At 39.2% G+C, this 25148-nt stretch overlaps 1 protein-coding gene across 4 annotated transcripts in view; it reads right to left on the bottom strand.

The window, feature by feature from the left end:
• dnmt3ab (DNA (cytosine-5-)-methyltransferase 3 alpha b) overlaps window positions 1-25148 on the bottom strand; it is a 288040-nt gene that overhangs the window by 232624 nt on the left and 30268 nt on the right. For all 4 annotated transcript variants that reach the window (XM_042333222.1, XM_042333221.1, XM_042333220.1 and 1 more), the window contains exon 3: window positions 22170-22247. In XM_042333222.1, coding sequence (XP_042189156.1) covers window positions 22170-22247 — 78 coding nt within the window. The remainder of the gene's footprint in view (window positions 1-22169; window positions 22248-25148) is intronic.

The raw sequence follows: 25148 nt of genomic DNA on the forward strand, positions 1-25148 counted from the left end.
GATAAGTCCTTTATCAAATGCATGGATTATTATTATTAGAAGAAATCTGAGTCAAGCTATTGAGACTCCTACCAATATCTTAGAATGTCATGCCATCCCCAGGAATCCAATCTGCTCCAGTCTGGAGTTCACCATGGATTGACAGGAATTCTAGTCAATTAAGCACACATCACAGTAATATAATATGGGGATCAAAATAATAATAATCCTTGCATTTGATGTAGCGCTTTTCACGTCTTCCAGACGTCTCAAAGCGCTTCACAGAATATGCTGTAAAGTGAATTGACCGTATAATTTTGTGGGCAAAATGCAGCAGCCAATTGTGAACAGCAGTGTTTCACAAACAGTCGTGGATTGAAAATGACCAATTTATTATGGTTTTGTTTTTTGGAGGGATTATTATTAGAAGTGTGGAGTAAGGAAACTTGCACAAGGTTTTGCCCTGCCTGGAATTGAACCCAGGTGTTAGAGTTCTCTAACCACTGAGCTACAGGATTCCACAAAATTGCAAAGTGTCAAGTGATAAGTTATCACAGAGTGGAGATTATGTATGAGGTCAGTCTATAAGTATTGAGTGATCCAATCACTGATCCCCTTCCCTATTTTGGTCGACCCTCCTTCTTGACGGGGGTGTTGGGGGGAGGTAAGCGGGCTCCAAAGTGACATGCCAAGCAACAGAATGTCGGAATTCCTCTGTGGCAGTCTCAGTAGTCCTGTTCCTGAACCAGGGAGTCCGCAGTATTCCAGGGCACTGCTGATGACAGTACAGCCAACCTGGCTCATGGGCAGGATCTGAAAGGGCAGACCAGTCACTGGTTTCACTCCACCCTCCCCGACCATGACCCCCATCTCAGGTCCGAAACTCTGTCTGTCCAGCGACCTGGGACGTCCTCCCAACGTGAAAGGCGCTATACAGACATCGAGAACAATGGCAAACTATGCAGTTTTATCTGGTTAGACTCCAGCAGTATCCCAATGCACACTCTGGGGTTCCCAAGCCTTGGCTCTTGCCAACCTGAACCTAATACTTTCTGGAATTAGGCAACCAGCACTCAAATGCTGAGATCCGCAGGCAGGAGCTTCAAATGCAGCTGCCAGCTACTTAGAGCCAAAATATCATGTGGGAAAGGGAAGGTCACCCTATTGAAAATGGTTATTGAGGCCAAATGATAATCTATCATTAACATTTGGCCTCAGTAATCATGTTCAATGATGTGATATCACGGCAGGGCGAAACCTTGGCAAGTTTCCTTACTCCACACGCCTGATAATAATCCCTTAAAAAATAATAATGTGGTCTCTCAATCCACGACCGTTTGTAGGACACTTCCGTGCGCAATTAGCTGCTACGTTTTGCCAACAAAATATATCGTCAATTCACTTTACAGTATTTTCTATGAAGCGCTTTAAGACGTCTAGAAGATGTGAAAAGCGCTATATCAAATGCAAGGATTATTATTATCACCACTCAATTTTCACTCCCCAAACAACTTTAAATGTCTAAAAATGCCACCTCCATTTATAAAATAGAATATGGTACAGGCTCATTTATTTAGATAAAACCTTGACATGTAATAACAATAACAACCATAGTAATCCTTGCATTTGACATAGCGCCTTCACAGTCAGAGCATATTTCAAAGCACTTCAAAGGATTTCCTAGGCAAATGTGGCTACCAGCTTTGTATATGGCAATTTCTCACAACCAGCCATAAAGTGGAAGACCAATTTTATGGGGGGGGGGGGGGGTAGTTTGTTGGACGCACAATCTTCTGACTCAAAGGGAAACGTGGTAGCAAATGAGCCAGGCTGACACGTCAGGCTAAACAGTGAGTTTGAAGTCTTGACATTGAGTCTTGAATTGGGTAAGCAGGGGACAACCCTCCAGGGGTTTAGTGTGCATTTCTTTCCAGACACAGGAACATTTTTATGAATAGGTGACATACATATGTGAAACTCTCAGTCTGGTTTGGACACGCTTAAGAATGGTGATTCCTTTCTGCATATGTCAGACACTTGGCTGACCAAAAAAAGATACTGACAGCAACATAGCATTCCCCAATACGTACACTTTGTCCTTTCTTTTTCACTGCTCGAGTCTGAACTGCTGTACACTGTCCAGCGCCTTGGGATGTCCTCGCGACGTGAAAGGTACTATACAAATGTAATCTTGCTGTTTTTCATTGGAATTTTGAGCAATTTTTTCTGACTTACTGAAAAAGTTTCAGTCAACCATGAGATCTTATTGAAATTATAAACGGACTTAGTCCTTAGATCAATTCCAGTTTTCAGTCACAAATTTCCAACAGAGATCCTATGGCAAACTTTATTAATTAACAAATTATCTGTTCTGCGTGCAAATTCTATCATTGCCCTCCATATTTCAGTATGTGTTCACAGCATGCTGCAAAATAGTAATACTGAATGCATATATAGGATGGTTTTTTGCAAATTATCTTCTATTGCAAACAGCTCATCCTATAAAATGTTGCAAATATAGGAATAATTGTAGAAAGTTTACAGAACTGAAGGAAGTTATTAAACCCGGTGTCTGTGCCAGTGCTGGTTCCCCCTATGGAAAAATCTGCTCTAATCCGAATGACCTTCTATTTTCCCATCCCATTACAATACAAATTCACATCTATATAGCACCTTTCTAGTGGACATTCTAATGTGCTGGACAGGGTTTGCACTTGAGGTGGGGGTGGGGGAAAGACGGCTGAAAGTATAGTCAAAGAGGAAGGTCTTGAGACAGACCTTGAAGGAGGCGAAGCAAGAGGATCTTGAAGGGAAACCAGGATGAGAACAGATACACTGAAGGCCTGACCGCTGATGGGGGCATTAAACAGGTGGGTGCCTGCTGAGCAGAGTGAGCAGCTGTGTTGGTAGGGTTTGCAGCAGGGGAAGACCATGGAGAGATTTGAAAGTTAGGACAAGGATCTTGAATACGATATTATGAGCTAAAATCACAACTCTAAGAGCTGAATTGTAGACAATTGTACACTTTTTTTAATTAAACAGTTGCTCCGGATCCCCAAACTGTAATTGGGAAGAGAGAGGGAGAAGAAAACATGCAAGAAAATAATGTTAGCATTAAGCTTGGCACAGGAGAGCTCAGTTACCGGAGCTCCAAAGTGTCTCCCAGCATATCCTGTTCACAATAGCTATTGTGCAAAGTATAGCTGAGCAAAAGAACAGATTCCTCTTTATAAGCACATAAAACCAACAAGTCTTTAATGTCTCTATAAACATCTGTGCCTTTCTTCTGAATTGATGTGACTGTAAAGGTGTAACTTGTTAGAACAGCAGTTCACATGAAATGCTTACTTCCGATGACAGCTGGTAAAACATGAGACGAAAATGCACACTACTAAAGTCCCTTTTAAATGTTCTCAGCACTTATGATCTTTTACAAGTGTTTAAAAAACAGCATGTCAAAATACACAAATAACTGGTTCAAAAAGCTTACCATCCAATGGAAAATCCTGGGAAATTTACACTCACCTTGGACTTTTACAAGATGCTTGATCTTATTTTAAGCATTATTTCCTTGTTACAGCACATCACTAGGACTATGAGGCAGTCGTAAATTAACATGCATTCAAGAAACTACCTTTGTAGTATAGAGTAGAACTCTCTTATAAGGCACCCCGTTATAATGCTTGTTCACTTACAATTTGTTTACCGTTTTGGCTCGAGCACATGGACCATCTAACTTCCCATGCACTGCCTGCCACTGAAGTCACTTCCTTTATGAAATGGCTCTTCCTACATACACTACGCATGCACAATATACAGGAGGTTGCATGAGTACTTTCAGAACACAGCGCATAACACAGCGGAAGTGTTGTCAGCGCACCGAAAGTGATGACCTGGAAGCCAGTCATTTTTCTAGCGCTGTAAGCTAGCTAGTCAGCACCAGAAGCACCGCATTTCCAGTATAATATAAGTCCACAGTAGACCTGTGCTCTTAGCAAACCTGCGCTCAACTGGGACGCATTCTAACAGGGTTACATCTAACATGTGCATATCCAAATTTTACTCTGTCTAGTGCTCATCCTGAGCTCTGTGTTAATGAGTGAAAACTTGTTCGACGAGACTACTGCATTGGATGTTAATTGGGAAAAAGAAAATGGTCTTTACAGATGTTGTAGAATAGAAACCATGTGAACATCCTGAAATCTGCACAGGCTGTACTTACATTATCAATGCCTCTCAAACGTCATGCGAGTCATCCAAAAAATATAACATGTGTGATACAGCAATGCCAGAAAATTACAAACATAACATACTGAGTGAAAACTGGACCGAAGAGAAACAATATACTTCAGTTTCTTGTAAAAACACTTCAGCAAAAATAATTCAGAAAGGAAGGAGGGATATGTTGATTTTGGCCCTCTTGTGCCTCTTTACTTGGCTTTTCTAGTGAATGCCTCCTTTGCAACCCTGTTCTGAGCCTCCTTCCTGCTGCCTGCCATGAAGTTTGCCGGTTGGCCCCATGATCAACACTCTAGTAGATGGAGATGAAACCTACCTGCAGCAGCAAAGTAAGGTTGAAAAAATTGGAACAGTTTGAAGCCTATCAAACAACTCGCTCATTGAGAATCTGTCTGGGGAGGGAAAAAAGGAGTAAGGGGGGGGAAAGGCAAGCCATGTGAATAAGAAAAACAGCACTTGATAACACAGAAAAGATAAAAGCAGTAAAAATTTAAAACGCCAGCAAGTCAAAAAGGCATAAAAAAAATGTGAATGAAAAAAGTAAAAACACAAAGGTTACGAAAGAAACCACTGAAAAATAAATGTTAAGGAAAATAAAATAGAAGGGCAAATATAAGAGAATGAAGCATTAGATGGTTTAAAAACCAATAGTGAAAACAGACGAGAAGGATTTTTCTCCCAACTCCAGCACTGTCCAAATGCCAACCTTATACTCTCCCCTCTGACCTTACCTTTCTGACACTTTGCATCCGATCTTAGCAATGAACTTCATTCCACTTTGCCCATTGTGAGGGACTCAAGCTCACTAATGCGGATGTTGCGAAGCTTTCCCTGTGTCGCTTTCACTCAGTGGCTACAACATTGATGAAGAAACCTCCTCCTTCCCTCAAATTTGTGGCTCACTCCTCTAGTCTCCAGCTTCTTGCTACTCCTAGACCTCACCTGCAGCCTTTTATTTTCTCTTGATCCTTTCAATCTGCCTCTGTGACATCATCTGCCTCATCTCTTCTCTCTTGTTCAATTAATTCCTGATTCTCTCATTCACAATTCCACTAGATACGAACATAGGAGCAGGAGTAGGTCATTCGGTCCATCCAGCCTGTCCTGTTAACTTGTCCTTTTGCAAATTGATTATCGAAATGTGCAAAAAGGTTTCAAGGTTATTCGATAAACTAGATAAAAAGGATGTTTAGTGGAATGCAATTCTATTCCTGCCTGTAAATATTACTGTATTTCTGCTATGTAATACAGATGTAATGCAGATGTGGGATGTTGCTGTTCTATTAAATAACAATACAGTAAATAAGGGTCGTCAGATTAGAGTGAGATTAGCTGCCATGGGGGATTTAAGATCTCCCAGTCTGTCTATACATCTGGCCAAAGAAAGCAGACCCTCCAGATAAAATTAGTGGAAAGGCTAAACCATCAACAAGTCACTTACTGTGCTATGCCAGGGCACTGTTAACAAAGGAGCTACACAGAGGCAATTTGTGTTTTAAAGACCCACATATAGTGTGTGAAGTTGATAGTACAACCTCTGTGTCTATGGGGGTCAGCGTACTGGTCAGGGCACTGTTTTACCACTGATGTTAGCAGCTTGCAACAATGCTTTGCGAACGACTTGCTGACAGCTCCAGGGGGCAAATCACTGAGGCACCACTCATCACCTTACAATGTAACCACTTGAAAAACTGGAGTTTGGCTTTAAATTTATATAGATTTTGCATAATCCCAACATTAATTAACCATTCCCTTTAACCAGAATTTTTTTTCTGACGACGACAATTTGAAGGATTTTTTTGGATAAAAGCAAGGAGTTACCATGTTACAGATATTCTATTCAATATGTGCTTCATACAAAGGATAGTAGACATACATAGTGTACTAAATGGTTTCCTGTTTGTTGCTCTATTTATCTGAACTAGAATAAGACTGGTAAATGCTTCCTTATGTTGAAAGCTAAATTGATACATTGGGCTTCAGATTTCATTGCGGGTTTGTTGGTTTCTTACAAGGTAATATCCAATATCCAAAGTTAAAATATATAGCAGTCTCCTTGTTATCCTACTGAAGAGCCTATGCAGGAATGACGAAAGGCAATTCATTCAATCCAACTCACCTCATCGCCTCAGTTCTGTTTAATGACCCTATCTGAGCATTTCCTTTTATCGGCGCAACATCCTTATCCTACCACTTTCTGCACAAACAGGAAGTGATTTGGATCCTTCTGTATACCTTGCAGCCAGGAGAGCAACCCACTTTTTACTGTGCATGATACATCTGCTTATTATCATGCCCAACATGATAGTGTATTTGTGATCATATCTAAGTTATAATTTAATGTTTGTAATTTGGTGTTTATATTAACAAGTTTATAAGACTACAGACATATTATTCAATGCATCTTAATCTACATATAGAATCATAGAAATTTACAGTGCAGAAGAATTGAATGTAAACATATATTAACAAGCTTCAAAGCAAGCTTTCAGATTACAAAGACTGTTTTCCCTTGCAGAGTCCAGTAGAAGATAAGTGACACAGACATACTGCCAAAGCCTTTAGTGCATCAGTTCACACCTTTCAAAAAGCACTGACAAATAGCTGGCTATGAATAGATAAACGTGATGAAATGGAACCACAGTAATATCATGCCACAGAAGGAAATTAGTCCAGTATGAATTACACAGAACTAAGGTAAGGTATAACCAACAGACAAGCAATGCAATTCATTATAAGTAAACCTTTGCTTGGCTCAAACAATAATTTAGGTGTTTTGATTATTCCAGAAGCTTTAGTTATTCTAGGAGAATTTGCTATATGAATTACTTGAAGGCTATATAATCTAGCAATTGTCTTGTCTTCCTGTTCAGATGGATGTTCTAGATCCTATGGCACATTGGTCACTTCAATCATGGGCGTTTGCTGAGCGCAAATTGGCTGCTGTGTTTTGGGGTTATATCAATACAGGTAGTAAATACACATAGAATATCTATATTTGTGTGGTTTCATTTAGTGATGTTCAGAAGTGGAATTTAAAGCACATATCACAATTTATAAAATGAACAGGAGGAGGAATCCTGGTTGAATTTTCCCTCCTTAATCCAGAGACCAATTGTATAATTTCTGTGCTGGCTGAGATCAGCTAACATGGCACAGACACAGACAGAGAATGAAGACTGAAAGATTTTGTCCTTCATAGCTCAATGCTACACGAGACATGGTTTTTACCCCCTAGACCCTCAATAGAGCCTCTAATCTGAATTATTGTTGGTTCTGACGAATTCATCAATGTGACATCAGCATGTATTTGATATTGCTATTTATCTTGAGAAGTTTCATTGTGAGCTATTTTGATGTGTCGTAACTTGTTATGCAGATAAGTACAGCAGCTAATCTGCACTAGTAACATCCCAGAACAGAAATGAATGATTAAATTCACCTACTCTGTGGTGAATAATACAGAGAATGGAAACTTGTAGCTCAATGGTTAAAGCACTTGCTTCGAAAGAGAGAGGCCTCTTCATCAACAATATTTTCTTGGTCAGCTGTATACATTTATTCATGCGGTCTGATTTGTATTATCACTTAAGAAATCTGAGCTGCACAAATGGAGGCCTCCTTCAGATAACCTGACTGACTGTGTCACACTGACCTGGGAGACTTAGCCCTGTCATGCTCGATGCTGGAAGCAGAGTTCCCATGGGTCAGTTGGAATTCTTCTTTAATATAATTATCTTTATGTAAAATCTCAAACTGGCTGCAAAGCACTAAACGCAGAAAATGAGATCTCAGAGAAAAAAAATTGTGGGCCTGTAGAAGTTGAACAAACATGTACCACTGTCATCCCCCTCTTCTCAAAGAAAAAGCACCCTTGATCCTTCAGATTTTGCAATCTACCAACTCATCTCAAATTTGCCCTCCATCTCTAAAATCCTGGAACATGCTGTTGCCACCCGACTTCTCTCTAACCATTCCCTCTACTCTCCACTCAAACCCCTTTTTTCACACACAAAACTTCTCAAAGCACTTCACAGGATTTTACTATGAAGTGCAGTGACTGTGTATGTGTAGGCGAAAGTGGTAACAAATTTTCACACCACATTTGTGTCCCTTAAATATCCATGAAGTCAATGAACAATTTTAATGGGCGGGGTGGGGGGGTGGTGGTGTTAGTAGATAGGACACCAGGAGAAACTCCCTTCTCTTTTCAACTAGTGCTAAAGGATGTTTAACATGCCCCTTAACAGGCAGACAGGACCTTGGTTTGTTTCCTCCGAAGGATGGCATGTTCACCAATGCAGCCCACCCCCCAGCATTGCACTGAAGTGTCAACCTAGATAACTGAACATTCCAACCTGAAATTCATTATTTTCAAAGAAACCTCCAGAGGACATATCATAGAATGCAACAACAGAAGAATAGTGCTTATCAAGTCCGTACTTGTACTTTTGTCCACATTAACCATCTAATCTAATCTTATTTTCCTCTTGGCTTGTCATACTCCGTATACTATACTTTTTTTTCAAACATCTATTTAATTGCCATTGGAGTCCTGTAGCTCAGTGGTTAGAGCACTCACTTTGCAAGCGAGAGACCTGAGTTCAATTCCAGGCAGGGCGAAACCTTGGGCAAGTTTTCTTACTCCACACGCCTAATAATAATCCCTCCAAAACCAAAAACAATAATTAAATTGGTCATTTTCAATCTACGACTGTTTGTGGGACATTGCTGTGTGCAATTGGCTGCCGCGTTCGCCCACAAATACACAGTCAATTCACTTTACAGTGTGTTCTGTGAAGTGCTTTGGGACGTCCTCCCGACGTGAAAAGCGCTATATCAAATGCAAGGATTATTATTATATTATTATTATATTAGTGAAATGAAGATATGGATTTGGACCTCAACGATTTGTGGCAGAGCATTTCATATCTCAAACCTCATTGTTGTAAAAAAAATTCTAACCTAATATTAGGTTTGAACGTAACTCAAGCATATGCCAACAGCACACTCATGTGAGTGCGGACTGTGGCACAGATGCCAAGCACATATGACTTGGCAGCTATGTACCATTTGTACAGTGGAAATGTGCCATTTGTACAGTGGAAATATGCCATTTACTTGGCAGCTGTACTTACCTCAGCTGATAGCTGTGTCTACTGGCTCTTCCAACACCAACACAACTCATGCTATTATCAACTAGCAGCTCCTGTGCATAAGGGTTTGAACCGGAATCTTACAGTACAGTATCATTAGCCTTTGCTCAAGTGTTTGGCATACATGAAAATACATTGCAATGTAAACCGGTAACAGTATAGAAAGATACATCTAAGAAGGAAGTACTCCAGAATACAGGAAGCCCAAAACACTACCTTGTAATAGCCTATACCCATTCTATCTTAAAATGAAAGATTTCGCAGAATGGTGGAAAATTCCTAAATTCTTGTTTTAATATGAAAGCCAGCTTGTTGCAGTTTAAATCTGAATTGAAATTTTTTCCACAATTCTACCCAATCTTAAATTTTAAGACAAAATAATCTTACAGGCTAACGCGAGGTGGAATTTCTACATGTTCATAATCTATTTTTAGTCAGGCTCTTGTAACTAACTATTGTTGTTATCAGTTGAATATTCTATTGATATTGAAACGATTCATCAATTATTTGGAGCTGGGGTTAATTCTGCATGATTACAGCATGCAACTATTCATGAACTTTAACACATATTTTATTAAGATGCTGTACAATTGGTCCCAGTTTGTTTGGGTTTGTTTTTCAGCTGCTGCATGCCAATTGCCCAGCTAAAGACTACAAATACCCTTCAGTTTTTTTTTAAAAATCAAATGAAGGTCAGCACTCTTCTGTGAAACACCGTCTCACGCCAGCTGGCTCAACGGCAAGATGACTTGTCAATTGTATGATATTCTGTCAATCAGCCAGAAGAACCATGATATTTAGCCTTGGACTCCACTTCTATAGAAACAATGAGAATTCAGACCTCTTGCATAGATTACATTGCTTTTTTTTCTTCAAAGCTGCTCTTGATAATATCAGTCATAAGTCCCTATGGAAAGTGCTGGGAGAAGATATTCCCCCCTGCATTGACTGCTATACAGGAGCATTGAAAGTTGCTTCCAGATTCATGGAAAGAGAACTAAATGATTTGCCATTCAATAAGAAGTGTTCCAGCCAATTTCTACATTCTGCTAAAGTTGGCAGAACCTCACCCAAGTGGCCATTCATTACGTGTTCACTTGGACATTGTTGGCAGGATTTCAGACCATGGGGAAGATGAGAGCTATGGGATGGTTGGGGAGAGGCAGGGGTGGAGTGGGGGGTGAGAGTGATGGTGGAGGGTAGGGAGGGGAAGAGGAGAAGTCGAGAAATATCACTACATGCCTCACCCATTGACCACACACAAACACTTTCAGTGAGCAAGCACTACTCTCTAGTTATCACCAGTGACCTCCTAGCCATATTTTTCTGTTCTCTAACTTGAGTCATTCAAAGTACACTCATTGCAGCATTGACTGAAATCAACACAGACCAGGGATTAGGTCTGTGTCATTTCTGGCTTTGTTAACCCATTACCTGACTAAGCAATGCATTTACTCACACTGGGCATGTTTGCCTGTCAAATACGCAGTCACTAGCGTCTGCAGTAAATCCTGTGGAAGCACTTTGAGACACCACCCTGACATGAAAGGTGCTATATCAGATGCAAGAATTATTATTATAGTAAGGCATAATAAAAAAAATCATTTTCTTTACATTCTAAATTCATTTTAGGCCTTTAAAATTGTTTGAATTTATCTCTACTGTAAAATAATGACTTGTTTTCTCATTACTTATGAATATATATTATATATACACACACACACACATGCACACAAAATAGAAGTCATTTGAATGCAAAATGTGATTTGCACAAAGAGTGACTTACAGCTCTCCAATCTAAATTTAATTTCTGAAATCACACATCAAGCGAGTTTGGATTTCCAAGGGAATGTTTTTTAATCTTTAGCCTGAAATAAAGCTTCTTTAGCAGTCCTGTGTAACCTCAGCAACGAATTGAGTAGGGTTTACTGTTATTGCATCTACTTTGTTCCAGTACAAAGCTTCATTGAACGGCTAACTGGTTATTTATAAATGGAAGATAAGGCCTTGTGCTTTCTGGCGTGCTGCCACATCTCAGCTGGAAACAATGAAATCTGCAGCCGACATTAGAGTAGATTTGAAAAAAGTATACATTAGTCATGATCCCAGCACCACACCCAAACTGATGCTTTGTGAATACATTCCTGATGAATTTTAAAGTGGTGTACAACATTGAAGAATTGAGCTCTGTATATAATGTGTGTGGAGTTATACAATATCCCACTTCCCTAAAAATAGCGTTTTAATCAAGTAGAGAATAGTTCATGAAAGAGTTCATATGAGGTGAAGTGTAAAGCACATTCAAATACACGGCTGTCACTATCCATCAATAAATGCAGTGTTGTTGTTCAGGTCACACACAGCCTTTTTATCTCCAAGTTACATAATCAATGAAAGACTTCACTCTGTCTTGAACCAATGTGACCATTAGATCACATGACTGGGTAGTGGGAGGCGAGAATACAAAACCAGGTGAAAAGTCACCAAAAATATCATTCCAAATTATAACACCAATCAAGAAACTACAATAAACTCAACAACTATCCCAAACAACAATAAAACCATGAAAAGTATTGTTTCCACATATGAATAAAGAACTGAACCATCTGCTGCACAGTTTCTCTTTATACAAAAATGTTTGGACTCAAAATCGGCCAATGTGTTTTGAGGAACATAAGTCTCTTAGCACTTTGCTGCCAAGACCCGGGATAACACATCATTCCTTGCTACACGATTGTCCTGGTGCTTAAAGCATCAATGCAATATATACTACAAGACTATGACATTGTTCTTCCGGGTATAATTTGCATTTCTCACGGATTTTACCCCAACAAAAAATCTTGATGTAGGAGATTGTATAGTTGTTCACAACTTCACAGTTAGAAGGGTGCAGTCTTTCCCTCACCAAATTCACAAGATGAAAATAAATGAACTGCCATTTTTGCATTTCACTGTTAACACACATTGCTTCCAGCTATCCACTCTCCACCCCAGGTAACTGACATCATGTCCTTGAGCACTCACCTGTCTGAGACCTGTAGACTATTACAAATCTTGAACATTAACATGTTTTGTCTGCATTTCTCCACATTTTGATGGCAAATTTCCTGTCCAGCCATAAATATATGCTACTCGGTGAGATTGTCAGTCATTATAAAAATGTAGGAAAGCTTTTCTGTCAGATCAGTGGACAACAACCACAACGTTTATCTCCTCTTTATGAGCTTGACTTTACATTTTTGCTGATGGTGGACATACTTTCCTAGAATTACTGATGGGTGGCAGATAACTGTGTGGTTTGTTTGCGACGTTCTTTAAACATAAATTATGCAGGCGGGATAGAGAATAGAAACATTTTGCAACCCACTGAGCTCTTCCTGTCAGCAAGGGGGAGGAGAAGACCCCAAACTGTGGGTCTCTACGTTCGTCAAGATCAAACATATTTAAACAAGAACAATGATTACATTAAAAATGCTACTATATTTTTAGAGAGTTAAGGGGAAGTACTGTGAACAGAAAGTATTCTCCTTAGAATTTTGTTCCACTTTAAAACATTACAGTTTTACTCTGGAAGACTTGTTTAAGAAACAACTGGATGCTGAAATGGGAAGACAGTTGACTAATATTTTCTGGAAGGAATGGACATCTTTGAATCTTTTTGTGATTTTGTGAACCAGATTCACCATTTGCAGTACTTGTAAGAGAACAACTTATTGAAATAGGACAAACAGACTGAATCAGTACATTTTGGCAGTGGTGTACAGAGTGGAAGAGTGTTTGGGCCTGGCACTGTGGGGTCCTGCTAAATAATGAGATTACCCCACTGCACCTAACACTGTACTGGGGGGGAAACTGTAAACCAATTTGTCCACAACTCTTGCCCTGGGACTAGATCAAAGGAAGAATTGTTAATGACTGCAATCTGATGATCCAGACACCGGGCAATTTTTAAGCACACAGGAAGCCAAAATGGCTGTCTTCTGTTATAATAATAATAATCCTTGCATTTGATATAGCGCTTTTCACGTCGGGAGGACGTCCCAAAGCGCTTCACAGAACACACTGTAAAGTGAATTGACTGTATATTTGTGGGCGAACGCGGCAGCCAATTGCGCACAGCAATGTCCCACAAACAGTCGTAGATTGAAAATGACCAATTTAATTATTGTTTTTGGTTTTTTGGAGGGATTATTATTAGGCTCTGTGTGGAGTAAGGAAACTTGCCCAAGGTTTCGCCCTGCCTGGAATTGAACTCAGGTCTCTCGCTTGCAAAGCGAGTGCTCTAACCACTGAGCTACAGGACTGCAACAAGTCGGCACCTCTTGCCTCTGCATTAGAAGGATGTGGGTTCAAGCGCACGTTGGGACTTGGAATCACACAGTCTAAGATGACAATGCAGTGTTAGGGGGTATTGCATTGTTGGAGGTGCCGTCATTTGGATGAGAGGTTAAAACTGAGAGCCCATCTGCCTGTTCAGGTGAATGATAAAGATTCTACTGCACTATTCAAAAAGATATAGGAGTTTCCTCTTGTGGTTTGGCCCCAATAATGACCCCAAAATAAAACTGATCATTCCCCTCATGGCTGTTTATAGGACATTAATGTGTGTAAACTGGCTACCGCGTTTTGCACACAAAATGCAGTTAAAACCACTTTGCCGTGTATTCTGTGAAGCTTTTTGAGATGTAGACAACATGATAAGGCTCAAATACAAGGATTGTTATTATTAATAATTATTATTATTATAGAAGAAAATAAAACTAAGTGTATGCATTTGATATTCTTGGTAATGATGGTAAATTAGAAACACTGTAATTATTTGCTTTTGAATCCTCAGACAATTAGCTTTTTCCATGGCTGAGGAAGGAAAGATTTTTATTTTTCTACATGAAGGATTAATTTCTCCAAGTAAACAGTTATAGGTCGATAACAGCATGAAATTAGCTCACAATTATAAATGCAAACACAATGGGGAATCCTAGTTTTTTAAAAAAATTATCATAATATTAGTTAAAATACAACTAAATACAATAAGTTAAATGGTGGGTTAAAAAGATCCGATCTGAGGGATTCACTACATGTCTCCAGCCAGGGAGGCAGACAAAGAAAAACAGATGTTATGGTGGGCCTGTGCCTGATCTGGTCTCCTAATCCTTCTGTGTATGTATATCAGATGATGCCCCAGACCACAGCACCCTACCTTTTAGTCTTCCATCTGTCCCCCACCCCACAAAAACATGAGAATTGCTTGATAAAAGACTGCCAAGGTCCTCCAATTCACTTTCCATCATCCTGGCAGTCCCAAACTATACACTGTATCCCAATGTATTAATTCCTATCTATCTAATTTGCTTTTGAAAGAATCCACACATTTAGCCTTTTTCTTTTATTTCCCCCGTGATATCTGAAATGTCCTTTTACTTCCCCATGCACAGTACTTAGATGAAAATGTGACCAGTATTCCTGCTTTATCCAGATTCCCCCTCCCAACCAAAAATGCCACTTTAATTGTCCAGAAATCTCATTATTTGTGGCTGTTGCTGATGTACACTGGCCACATAACAATATTCAAAGTAACTGTTTTTGTTGAGCAATATGATCGCTTGCGATATTGTAAAGTGATAAGACTTTGTTAAATATAAATATTATTTATTTATTCATTCAAGTTCATTATCCTCTTTCTCAAATGAGTTATTAAATTGAGATCCCGTCCAGCTTGTGATATGTTCTGACTTAGATCCCTATTTCATTCAAAGTCACCTAAAAAGAAGTCAGATCAATGGGTTTCCATTGTTGGTTACAGATTGTTGCTGGTGCAAATTAGGTGCCGCATAACTTCACGTCATTATAAATTATTCTATTATTATAAAATGCTTTCAGACATTCTATTCTGTGAAAGGTGCTACACAACGTATGTCATTGGAGCCAATGGATTTATCCAACATTAAGAAAATATCACTGATTTTAGCAACATGGCCTTATAGCCTTATGATTCGGAGTAAGTAAATTTTATTTTACATGGTTCTCAACTCATCCTAAAAGCTTCACTCGATCTTTTTAGAAAGCATTAGCTCTTTCTCAGACTGAGTATTAAAAATGCTGAAATTTTTTTTCTCCATCTATGCTCTAGGCTTTGGATGGTAAATCTCTACCAAAAACCCCTTAGAGCCAAGCTGAGCTCCTGTCAAACATTTGTAAAGAAAAGCCAACAATCTCATTATCAATCGCATTAGGGAATGGAAGATATCTAATCCTAAAATGCATTGCATCTGCTCATTAACTCAACATTGTAGGTAGAAATGAGACAACTCTACCCTTTCAGCATTTTCAACAACTTGCAAGTTTAATCAGTGGTTTGCCTTAGTTTGTCCTGAGGCTTGGGGGTTTGCGGTTGAAAGTGCAGTATTGGCAACAGGGTTTGAGAAGCATCTGTAAGTCTTGAATCCCGTCAGTAACACAATGTGCATCATGCCAACTTCTCTGCAATTTGATCTCCCTTCAGAGCAGTGGTTCTGGGGGGCAATGTGACACATATCCCATTGCTGGCAGGATTCAATATTTATTGAATATTTATTGAATCCTTTCCATTCCTGTCACAAATGCAACATTTCTGATCCCCCACAATATAATTGCAGAAAACTCTGTGGTTATTATTCAATGAGACAATGTCTTTAAGGCATGCACATATGAGTAACAGTGAAACGTGGAGATGTGATAATACTGTCTAAAATGTTCTCTAGTGTCGTAACTGCTGCATGGTGACCAGCAAAATGAACTGAGACATAAACAACATTTCTCCAAGTAAACCCCTGTGAGACAACCACAGCTTGATTCCATACTAGGAAGGTGGTAAATGTTATATTCTGGAAGGATGAGATAAAGTGATGTAGATTAACTGTGAGCTTTGCAGTGTTGGCCCACCAGTACAGAAGAAATATATCACTGGGTGAAGGCCAATGAGGCATTGTGGTTACGGCACAACTCACTACCACAGAAGGATGGAGAGCATATGGAGATCCATAGGCTAGCCTTCATAGTGTGAGTAATGGTGAGGCAGGAAAATATGTCAAATGTAGTGTCAAATGCACAGTATGAGGACATTAGGTTCAGACATACATAAAGCTCCTTCAGTTTATCCATGTTGTGTCAGGCAGTAAACTTTAAACCAACAACAACAACTTGTATTTGTATAGCACCTTTTCCAACAGAAGGAAATCCCAAGGCGTTGGACAGTCAAGGGTTTGTGCTCAAGCTGGGTGTTGGATTTGAGAGGGCCAGAGTGGTGGGGCAAAGGGAGATGGGGGGGGGGGGGGGGGGAAGAAGACCAAAGGCACGGCCAAAGAGGAAGATCTTGAGACTGATCTTGAAAGAGGCAAGTGAAGGGGCAAGGCAAAGGGACTCTGGGATGGAGTTCCAGAGAGTGGGGGAAGAAATACCTCAAGGTCCGACCGCCGATGGTGGGGCAGAGGATGTGAAGCAGGCCAGTCTGTGCCAAGTGGAGGGAGCAGGCAAGATGGTAAGGTATTAGATGGTCACAGAGGTAGGGCGAGACAGTACTAATAAAACAATAATAGTAAACAGTCTTAATTGTCCAGCCAAATCCAAACTACCAGTTAATTCTTTTACTTGCAAGAATATATACACCTTCAAGTCTTATACATGAACCAATTGAGCTGGCTAACCATAAATTGCTGTAAATTACTGTGGATCTATTTCTATTATTCCTTGCAGCTACAATAAAACCTGTAGATCCTACTGATCACCTCACAGTGATAATCATTTTGTTGACCTGAAAGAGGGTGAAGAGAAAAATGGATCAACTGGGTTTTGTTTCCAGAGCCTGCTAACTCAGGTACACATCTCAACAAACTGAGCTGTCAGAGGTTGCATTGGATAAGAGGTTGGCTTCACTGGAACATGCTGTCACTTAGCAATTTGCTTTCACAGCCGATATTTCTCAAATGAGTTCCAATCTTCAAGTATATATCAGCGCTGGTTTCCAAAATGTCACATGTAGGTTTCCGTCACTTTTGAAGTAATGTTTCAGAGATTTTACAGCCTCCCAGTGTTTTATCCTCAGGCAGTTCACTGCCAGCTGTGAGCAGATGGCTCCTCAAGTAACATGGGGATTGGATCGACCAGATGTGAGCATTCAGAGCAGCAGCTTCAAGCATTCAGCACCCTGATAACATTCTCATCATCGAGAATCTCCAATCCCACCCTCTGCCCCTCCAATGAAATTAGAATAACTGGAATATCATCGGAGGGGCTCTTTTTCAGTTCTTAGCAGAAAAGACTTGGAAAGAATTTTAAAAAGTTAATTCTTTCACATTGGCATCCTCTCGCCAAATCAAAGCACCCCTACAAAACAAAAAGGGGAGTTTACTAGATTAAACAGGAGCCTCAGCAAAGAGGCGTTAACAGCACAAAGCTACAACAAGCAGACAATAATTGTTGGCTGGCACTATTCAGGAATGTATTACGGAGCATGTTGAATAGAATTTATGTGCTTGTTCACCGAGCTGCAGCATGGATTGAACTAATGAATCAATGTCAGCAATAAAGCAGAGCCACTTAAGACTTCCATAGCCCTCAAATTTCCATTCATTGACAAGCACCTTTGCAAGATAGAAAGCAATGGAGCAAAATTCGACCCAGGTCTAGTTTTACTCAATTAACTTAACACTTCAGAGTCTGCAGAATTTGGTAAATTGTTTAATTCAGTTTTTTTTAAAACTTTGAAGTCCATTTTCTGTAGTTTTTAAAATAAGTTAATAGAAAAACTGTCTTCAAAACCAAAGGCTATTTAAGTAGGTGACAAATTCTGAACCCTCTGAAATGTTATGTTCATAGAGCAAATCTAGACCCAGGTGGATTTTCCACCCCCAGAACTCCTCATTCATATAACACTGTCATATGTGAAAGTAATAGAATCCCTATATGTTTGTATTTTGTAACAATGACTTTCTCCTAAACTTAAGAGTGCTATTCAAACTCTGGGGGTACAATGCTGTAAAGTCATTAGTTACTACACTCTCTGACTGGTGGGTGACTGATACAATTCATGTTAGTATTCTGGTGGTTTAAGAAAAAGGTTATACAAAGTTTGTATACAAGACTGTTCAGAAAGAGAACAATGAGTTTAGGGGAACCAGAGAAATTTGAAAAGGGAATACAACAACATATAATACAGTATAACAATTTTTTTGATAACAGTAAGAGGTAGTTAGGAAAAATATAAAAACTCTAAGGGATTCAAAGAGGGTTGGAAAGAGAATGAACAGAAGATGGCAAACATATTACACCCTAGAGGTTTTTACTGATGGGTGGAGGTGGGGAAGGGGTGAAGAGTCACTGAATACCCTCCAACATCTCGCAAACATTATTTGAAGTCCAGGACTTCAAGTCCGGCTCGGGTTCTAGATAGCCTCAAAGGGCTGAAAAACAACTATATCTCAGGTTACTTAAGGATTCTCGGCAGGCAATTTGCTTTGCATTGACAGAATGCACGTGTTCCCATATTCAAGAAAGGTGACAGAACCAATAGTCTGACCTCAATAATTGAACAAAATGACAGATCTAATCATTAGAATGAATATGGAAGATTACTTCTATAAAAATAATCCAATAAATCATGGGTTCAGAAGGAATAAATTTTGTCTGACAAACCATGTAGATTTTTTTCAGGAGGTGGCATCCCAAATTGACTGTGCGAATCCATATGACATAGTTTATAAACTTCCAAAAGGCATTTGACAAAGTACCATATATGAAACAAGTACTATATGTCATTAGGTATCAAGAGCAAGACACTGACATTAATTCAAAATTAACTCAAGAGAGGAAGCAGAGAGCAGTTGCTAGGGGATATAGGTCAAAATAAGGGGAGGTATTAAAGTAGGATACCTCAGGGGTTTGTACTGGGACCCTTCCTGTCCCTTATATATATATATATTAATGACCTGGATTCACAAGCCAAAGGTAGTTAAACATGCAGTTAAAGTTGGGAGGAAGTAGGAACTGTGAAATCAGAGGAGGCAGCAAAAGTTGTTTAACAGTGTATGGACATGGACAGGCAAATTAAGTTCTATACTGATACAGTAAATGCAACATACTGCATGTAGGAAGTTAGAATAGGAAGCATAAGTCCTCAGTGGGATAGAATCATTCAGGAGGAAGCTGAAAGGGGATCTAGGGGAGTTAGTTGACTCATTTACCTTGTCTTAATAGTGTAAATAGTGTATAAAATTATCAAATAAATCACAGGCAACATGGGTTCAGAAGGAATAAATCTTGTCTGACTTTTTTTTGAGGAGGTGACATCCCAAATTGGGCAAGTAAGCACAGAACAATACTTTTTAGATGCAACAAGAAAGCAGAACAAGGAAATACAGGTTTCAGTTTGCAATCGGCCATTTCAGGACAGACACCAAGAAATATATCTTTATCTGGGAGTAATTAAATTCAACCATCAGAAAAGGGTGGCACTGGACTGATTTTTTATTAAAAAATAGCTTGATCTTGTGACGGAAAGACTGTAACATGGGTTTTCTGAAAGGATGTGATTGGATGAGCTGAAGGACTTTCTCCATTCAAAACTCTTTGTGATGTTTTGAATCTTGGCTAGACACTGCTTGTTGTAACTACAAAACATCTATAGAAAACCTTTAATGGCTTTTGATGGCTTGACAGGTTTAACTATTGAGAGGTTGAGACCAGCAATAAAGTTGTCAGTTTTCACCTCCAGTCTGTGTGAGTTAGGTGATCAGAAGACTGGAAGCAAGGCAAATGTTCCCATATTCAAGAAAGGTGAGAAAACCAATAGCCTGCCTCAATAATTGAACAAAATGACAGAGCGGGTAGGGATAATGGCAGGGCTGCTAAAAGTGATCTCAGCACCCCTTGGTTAGGAAAAAAAGAAATCAGTCAGGATTAGGGTCCGAACAAAATCCAGCGGTAATAACAGGCTTCAGCGGACACTCACTATCAAAGCTCATGAATGAATAATGATCACTTGGGTGAAGTATTGGAGGAATCTACCATAGAACTTTACACCAGAAACATGTAAACCTTTTCAGACAAGAAGACACAATTGAGCAAAATAAATGTCAAGCACAAAACACCTTTAGCTTGGGATAAACCTCAGGATGTATTAAAATAAGCAATCTGTACCTCATTATGAGATGTAGATGACTTGATCATTGCAATAGGTATTTTCAGACTTTCACATTGTATTTTCAGGCACAGATTGTTCCATATGTGGAGGGCAATTTCAGAGCATCAGCTAGATGAGAACGGAAGGGAAATCTAGGCCAGAACTCTGGATTCATTTAAGAAACAGCTTGAAAATTGCAATAGGAAGAATCTCGGGTAAATATTCTGAAAGAGTGATATCAAATGGGCCAAGAGGATCATCTAATGGGGAACCCAAGTGAGTTTGATGACTGTTGGTATGATAGATCCACAAAAAGCAAGGCTAACCATCAAGTCACTCCAAAAATCATGATTAAAAGTCTACCATTAGGTTTAGCAAACCATTTATAAAGCAAATACATTTTTTTTTAAAAAGACATGTTTACATGTATACTTATTTAAAAGGATACTAATTTTTTGAAGGAATAATTGTACTTGAACAGACCCAAGAACAAATTGCATACACATAACATGTTACATTTAGCTACAATTCTCAGGTATCACTGTTGATTTGGCAGCAAAATTCTCCAACTGGACACAAAGAGAAATGGGGAAATGTACCCGGAGTGATGATGCAAATCAACAAATGTCACCTGATATTTCAAAAACATTCTACATTACACAGAGTACAGAATAGTCTTGAAAAAGGGGTTCTCAACGAAGAGTATTCAACAATGGCAAGAGTTGGTTAATGCCTACTAGAATTGTAACTGTAACTATACAGTAAACACCAAGTCTAAAAATATTATTGTCATTGTTTCAAGCTCTGATAACTTGCACAAGTACCTCCTCACATGACGGGTGAAATAGGGACTTGCCTAAGGTCAAGATAAAGATATGTTATGGGGTAATGCGGGGAACCCTTTATTCTATATATTGCCATGCTGTACCTGACCAGGGTAGGGTTTAACATTGATCCTCATCTCAAAAGCTGGATCTGGAGTAAGGAAAGAATATCAAAAGAACTCTGCAGGATAACCACAACATTGGTATCAAACATAAATCACATTGGAAATTGAAAATAAAAGCCACATGGAAATATCACTTTCCAGATATTCCTATGTTTGTCCTGGTCTGGCTATTTCAGGCAGTCAATCAGCCAGCTACAGGATGGCTGAGTATAACATAAACATCCACCTACATTATCCAACATCATACCGTCATCTCCAGATCGTGTACCCCTCCAGCACTGTGAAGCTCTCTGAGATAGCCTCTGCCCTGAAAGGTACTATGTAAATAGTACTATATTGTAATTATCTTAATCTTAAGTACCTCTTTTCCATCAGCTAGGTGAATTCTCACACAGATCATGGATCACTCATGTGAACATGAGAAAGCAAAAGATAGGTAGCAGTGTAAATTGTCAGAGCTTGACAGAAATATCCACCAGGCATAAATACTGAATAAAAACAGGTTTGGTTATGAAGAAAGACGGCTTTTTAAAAATAAAATTGTGCTCTGTTGGGGTGGAGAACAGTTGATTCAACATCCCTTCTGAGAATATTGACATTATATGGCTCACTGGTGTATCCAAACAAGTAATCAGAAGGAGGCACTGAACATGAAAATCAAGAGCCATTCAACAAAAGGGTGTGTGCTTACTTGTGGTTGCTTGCGTTTCCGCCCTGGCCTGCCTCGTCTTTTCTCCTTGCTTCTATTTTCCTCTGGCTGCTCATCGCTCTGTATCATAAAAACAAGGTAGAGACAAAATCAAACAAATTGTCAAACTGCAGTCACAGAATGATCAGCAACATACATATAGTTCTGGTTAATTGGTGAAGGAGTTAGTTGTTGCTAAATAATACAAATTTGTTATTCCAGATCCAAAATCAAGTACATGGCAAATGCAGTTTAATGGAAATAAATGCAAGGATATTCCATGGATGGGAGAGAACTTGCCAAAAGGGAAGCTGAAAGAAATCTAGGAGTCTTAATTGACTCGTCGGTCACTATGTCAAAAGATTGTGAGGCAGCAATTACACAGTGCTGGGCTATTTTGCTAAATCAGTTGAGTTTAGATCCCTGGACTTCATACTTAGGCTGTAGAGTGTTCTGGAAAGTATTGCATGCAGTTCATATCACAGCAACATAAAGGGGCTACGCATGCCGAAGATGAAGTGCAGAGAAGCAACAAGAATGATCCCCATTGTTAGAGGAACGAGATATGAGCAACAATTAGATAAGCTAGAGCTTCTTCAGGCTCGAGAGAAGACAACTCTGAGGGGACCTCGTAAAATTTTAAATGGAATTGAAAAACATCTGAGTCATAGGTTTAGAGTTGTAAAGGGCAATTTCAGGACAGATACTAAGAATGTTTTGTTTATTTAGAGGGTAATTAATGACTGGAACAAGCTGCCAGAAAAAATGGTTGAGGCTAGGTCATTGGACTCATTTAAAAGGCAGCTTGATGCTGTGATGGGGGGACAATAAGGTGGGTATTCTGGAAGGATGTGATCGGTGGGCTGAAGTGCCTTCTTCATCCAAACTAATCTTGTGATCCTTGACATGGAGCCCTTTTATTTAATATTATTGCATCTCCCATTCCCTCCATGCCATCACTGGTGACCATGCCTTCAGTCACTGAGACCCTAACCTCTAGAACTCACTGCTTCAATCCCTCCACCTCGCCTCTAATCTATCATTGAATCGCACCTTCAGATCTACTTTTTTGATCGTACCTATGGTCACCTCCCTCTTTCTCATCCCCTCTCCCTTGCTCTGTGTCCCACCCCAACATTATGCAGCAATGCGAGAAGCTATCCTGCGTGAAGGGAGCTAAATAATTACGTTCTTATTGTTGTATTAGATTATCAATTTCAAGTTTCATTTAATTTTCTGTAACATTTATATTTAAAAATTAAATGTGACAGTCTTTTGCTTCTGATGATATTCAGGACTTCTTAAAAGATGAATGCTTTCAAACAACAGCAGCCACGCCTTAGAATAATTCTTTCACAAAATATATTTCATGTATATTTAAACTGATAAGGTCATGAAAAAGAGGGAAAAATGCAGTGCAATTTTTGAAGGTTTAAAAAAATCCTCTAAAATGGGACAGAGTTCAATTCGTAGGTCCATTGAACATATGTGTCCTACCCCTACAGGACTTGGGGATGAGGTACACAGATACGAGAGCTAATTGATGAGATGAACTGTTTATGTGAAGTAAAGCAATTTACCCTTCAACACATAAATACTTATATTTTTGCAATGAACTCTCGTGTCCTTGTGTCTGATCTCCAAATCCCAAGTGACCAAGACAGATACAATCAACTCTTGATTTATTAAAAAAAACTTTTATTATTAAGTTTTTGTTAAAAACACCTACAAAGGTGTTGTGAAAGCATTTCCGCTTTAAACCATCTCCCACCCCCTAACGAAACGATATCATCTTTTCAGGGTGCAAATGCATAAGTTAGCTTCTTTCCAGAGAATTATGTTCCTGGGTTACAAATATACACATCTGATTTCCCACCTGTTCTTTATGAATTTTTTTTTCCCCACTGGCACTTGTATAATTTTTTGCATTCTAACCACCTGTATTTCAAAAAGCAAGCTCAACTTCTTCAACTTTTTTCCTTCTGCCTCATCTAAATACAATTCAGGCAAACTCGGCACAGCTTACAGGTAGACAGGTGATAAATCCAAATATTCTATAACATTTTGACCTTTTGGCAGGTGACTGCAAGGCAATCAAACCGTGAGCTTCTTTGAAGGATTAACAAACCACTACACATTTATAGAAGTGGACCATTATTATTCTCATCATCATAAGACATTTTCCCACACTACCTTTTGAATTTGCAATGGCTTTCTTTTTAAAGAAAGAATTCTTTATTTAAAGTAGAGTTGTACAAGATTCACAGGACATCTTGAGCTGAGAAGATATACAAGTTACATGATGCAGTTGGTTTCACAAGGTACATGTAGACATACACAATGATGGGTGACATATTGGGGACTTTGAGCTCACAGTTTAGGCTGACCCTCCAGTGCAGTGCTGGGGGTGTGCTGCATAGTTGGAGGTGCCACCCTTCGGATGGGACATTAAAGCAAGGACTTGTCTGTCTGTTCAAGTTGATGTTAAAGATACCATGGCACTATTTGAAAACAAAGCAGAGTTTCTCCCAATGTCCTGGCCACCATTTCCCCAAATAAAATTGGTCATTCACTTCATGGCTGTTTGTGGGACATTGCTGTGTTCAAACTGGTTGCTGCATTTGCCTACAAAATACGCAATCATTGTACTTTACAGTATATCCAGTGAAACATTTTGGGACATCCTCCTGACGTGTGAGGGCTATATCAAACTTGAGGATAATTATTATATTATTAAAAAGTTATCATTAAGTTTTATTATTATCATTTAGTTATTATTATAAATTTGGCCAAATGTCCAAATTACATATGTTTGTTGCCCTCTGTGCCAAATAATAGTATGTGTAACCTCAGTTCTCCTGTTTCAAATAGACTTCATACAGTTCAGAAATGTTTGAACACCAAACCAAACCCTATTTCCATTACCCTAAGTACTGGCAGGCTATATGATCTTGGGGAGCATCACAGCTGAGCCTGACCCTT

This window comes from Callorhinchus milii, unplaced genomic scaffold, assembly GCF_018977255.1.
Source record: "Callorhinchus milii isolate IMCB2004 unplaced genomic scaffold, IMCB_Cmil_1.0 Scaffold3, whole genome shotgun sequence".
NCBI classification, from domain to species: Eukaryota; Metazoa; Chordata; class Chondrichthyes; order Chimaeriformes; family Callorhinchidae; genus Callorhinchus; species Callorhinchus milii.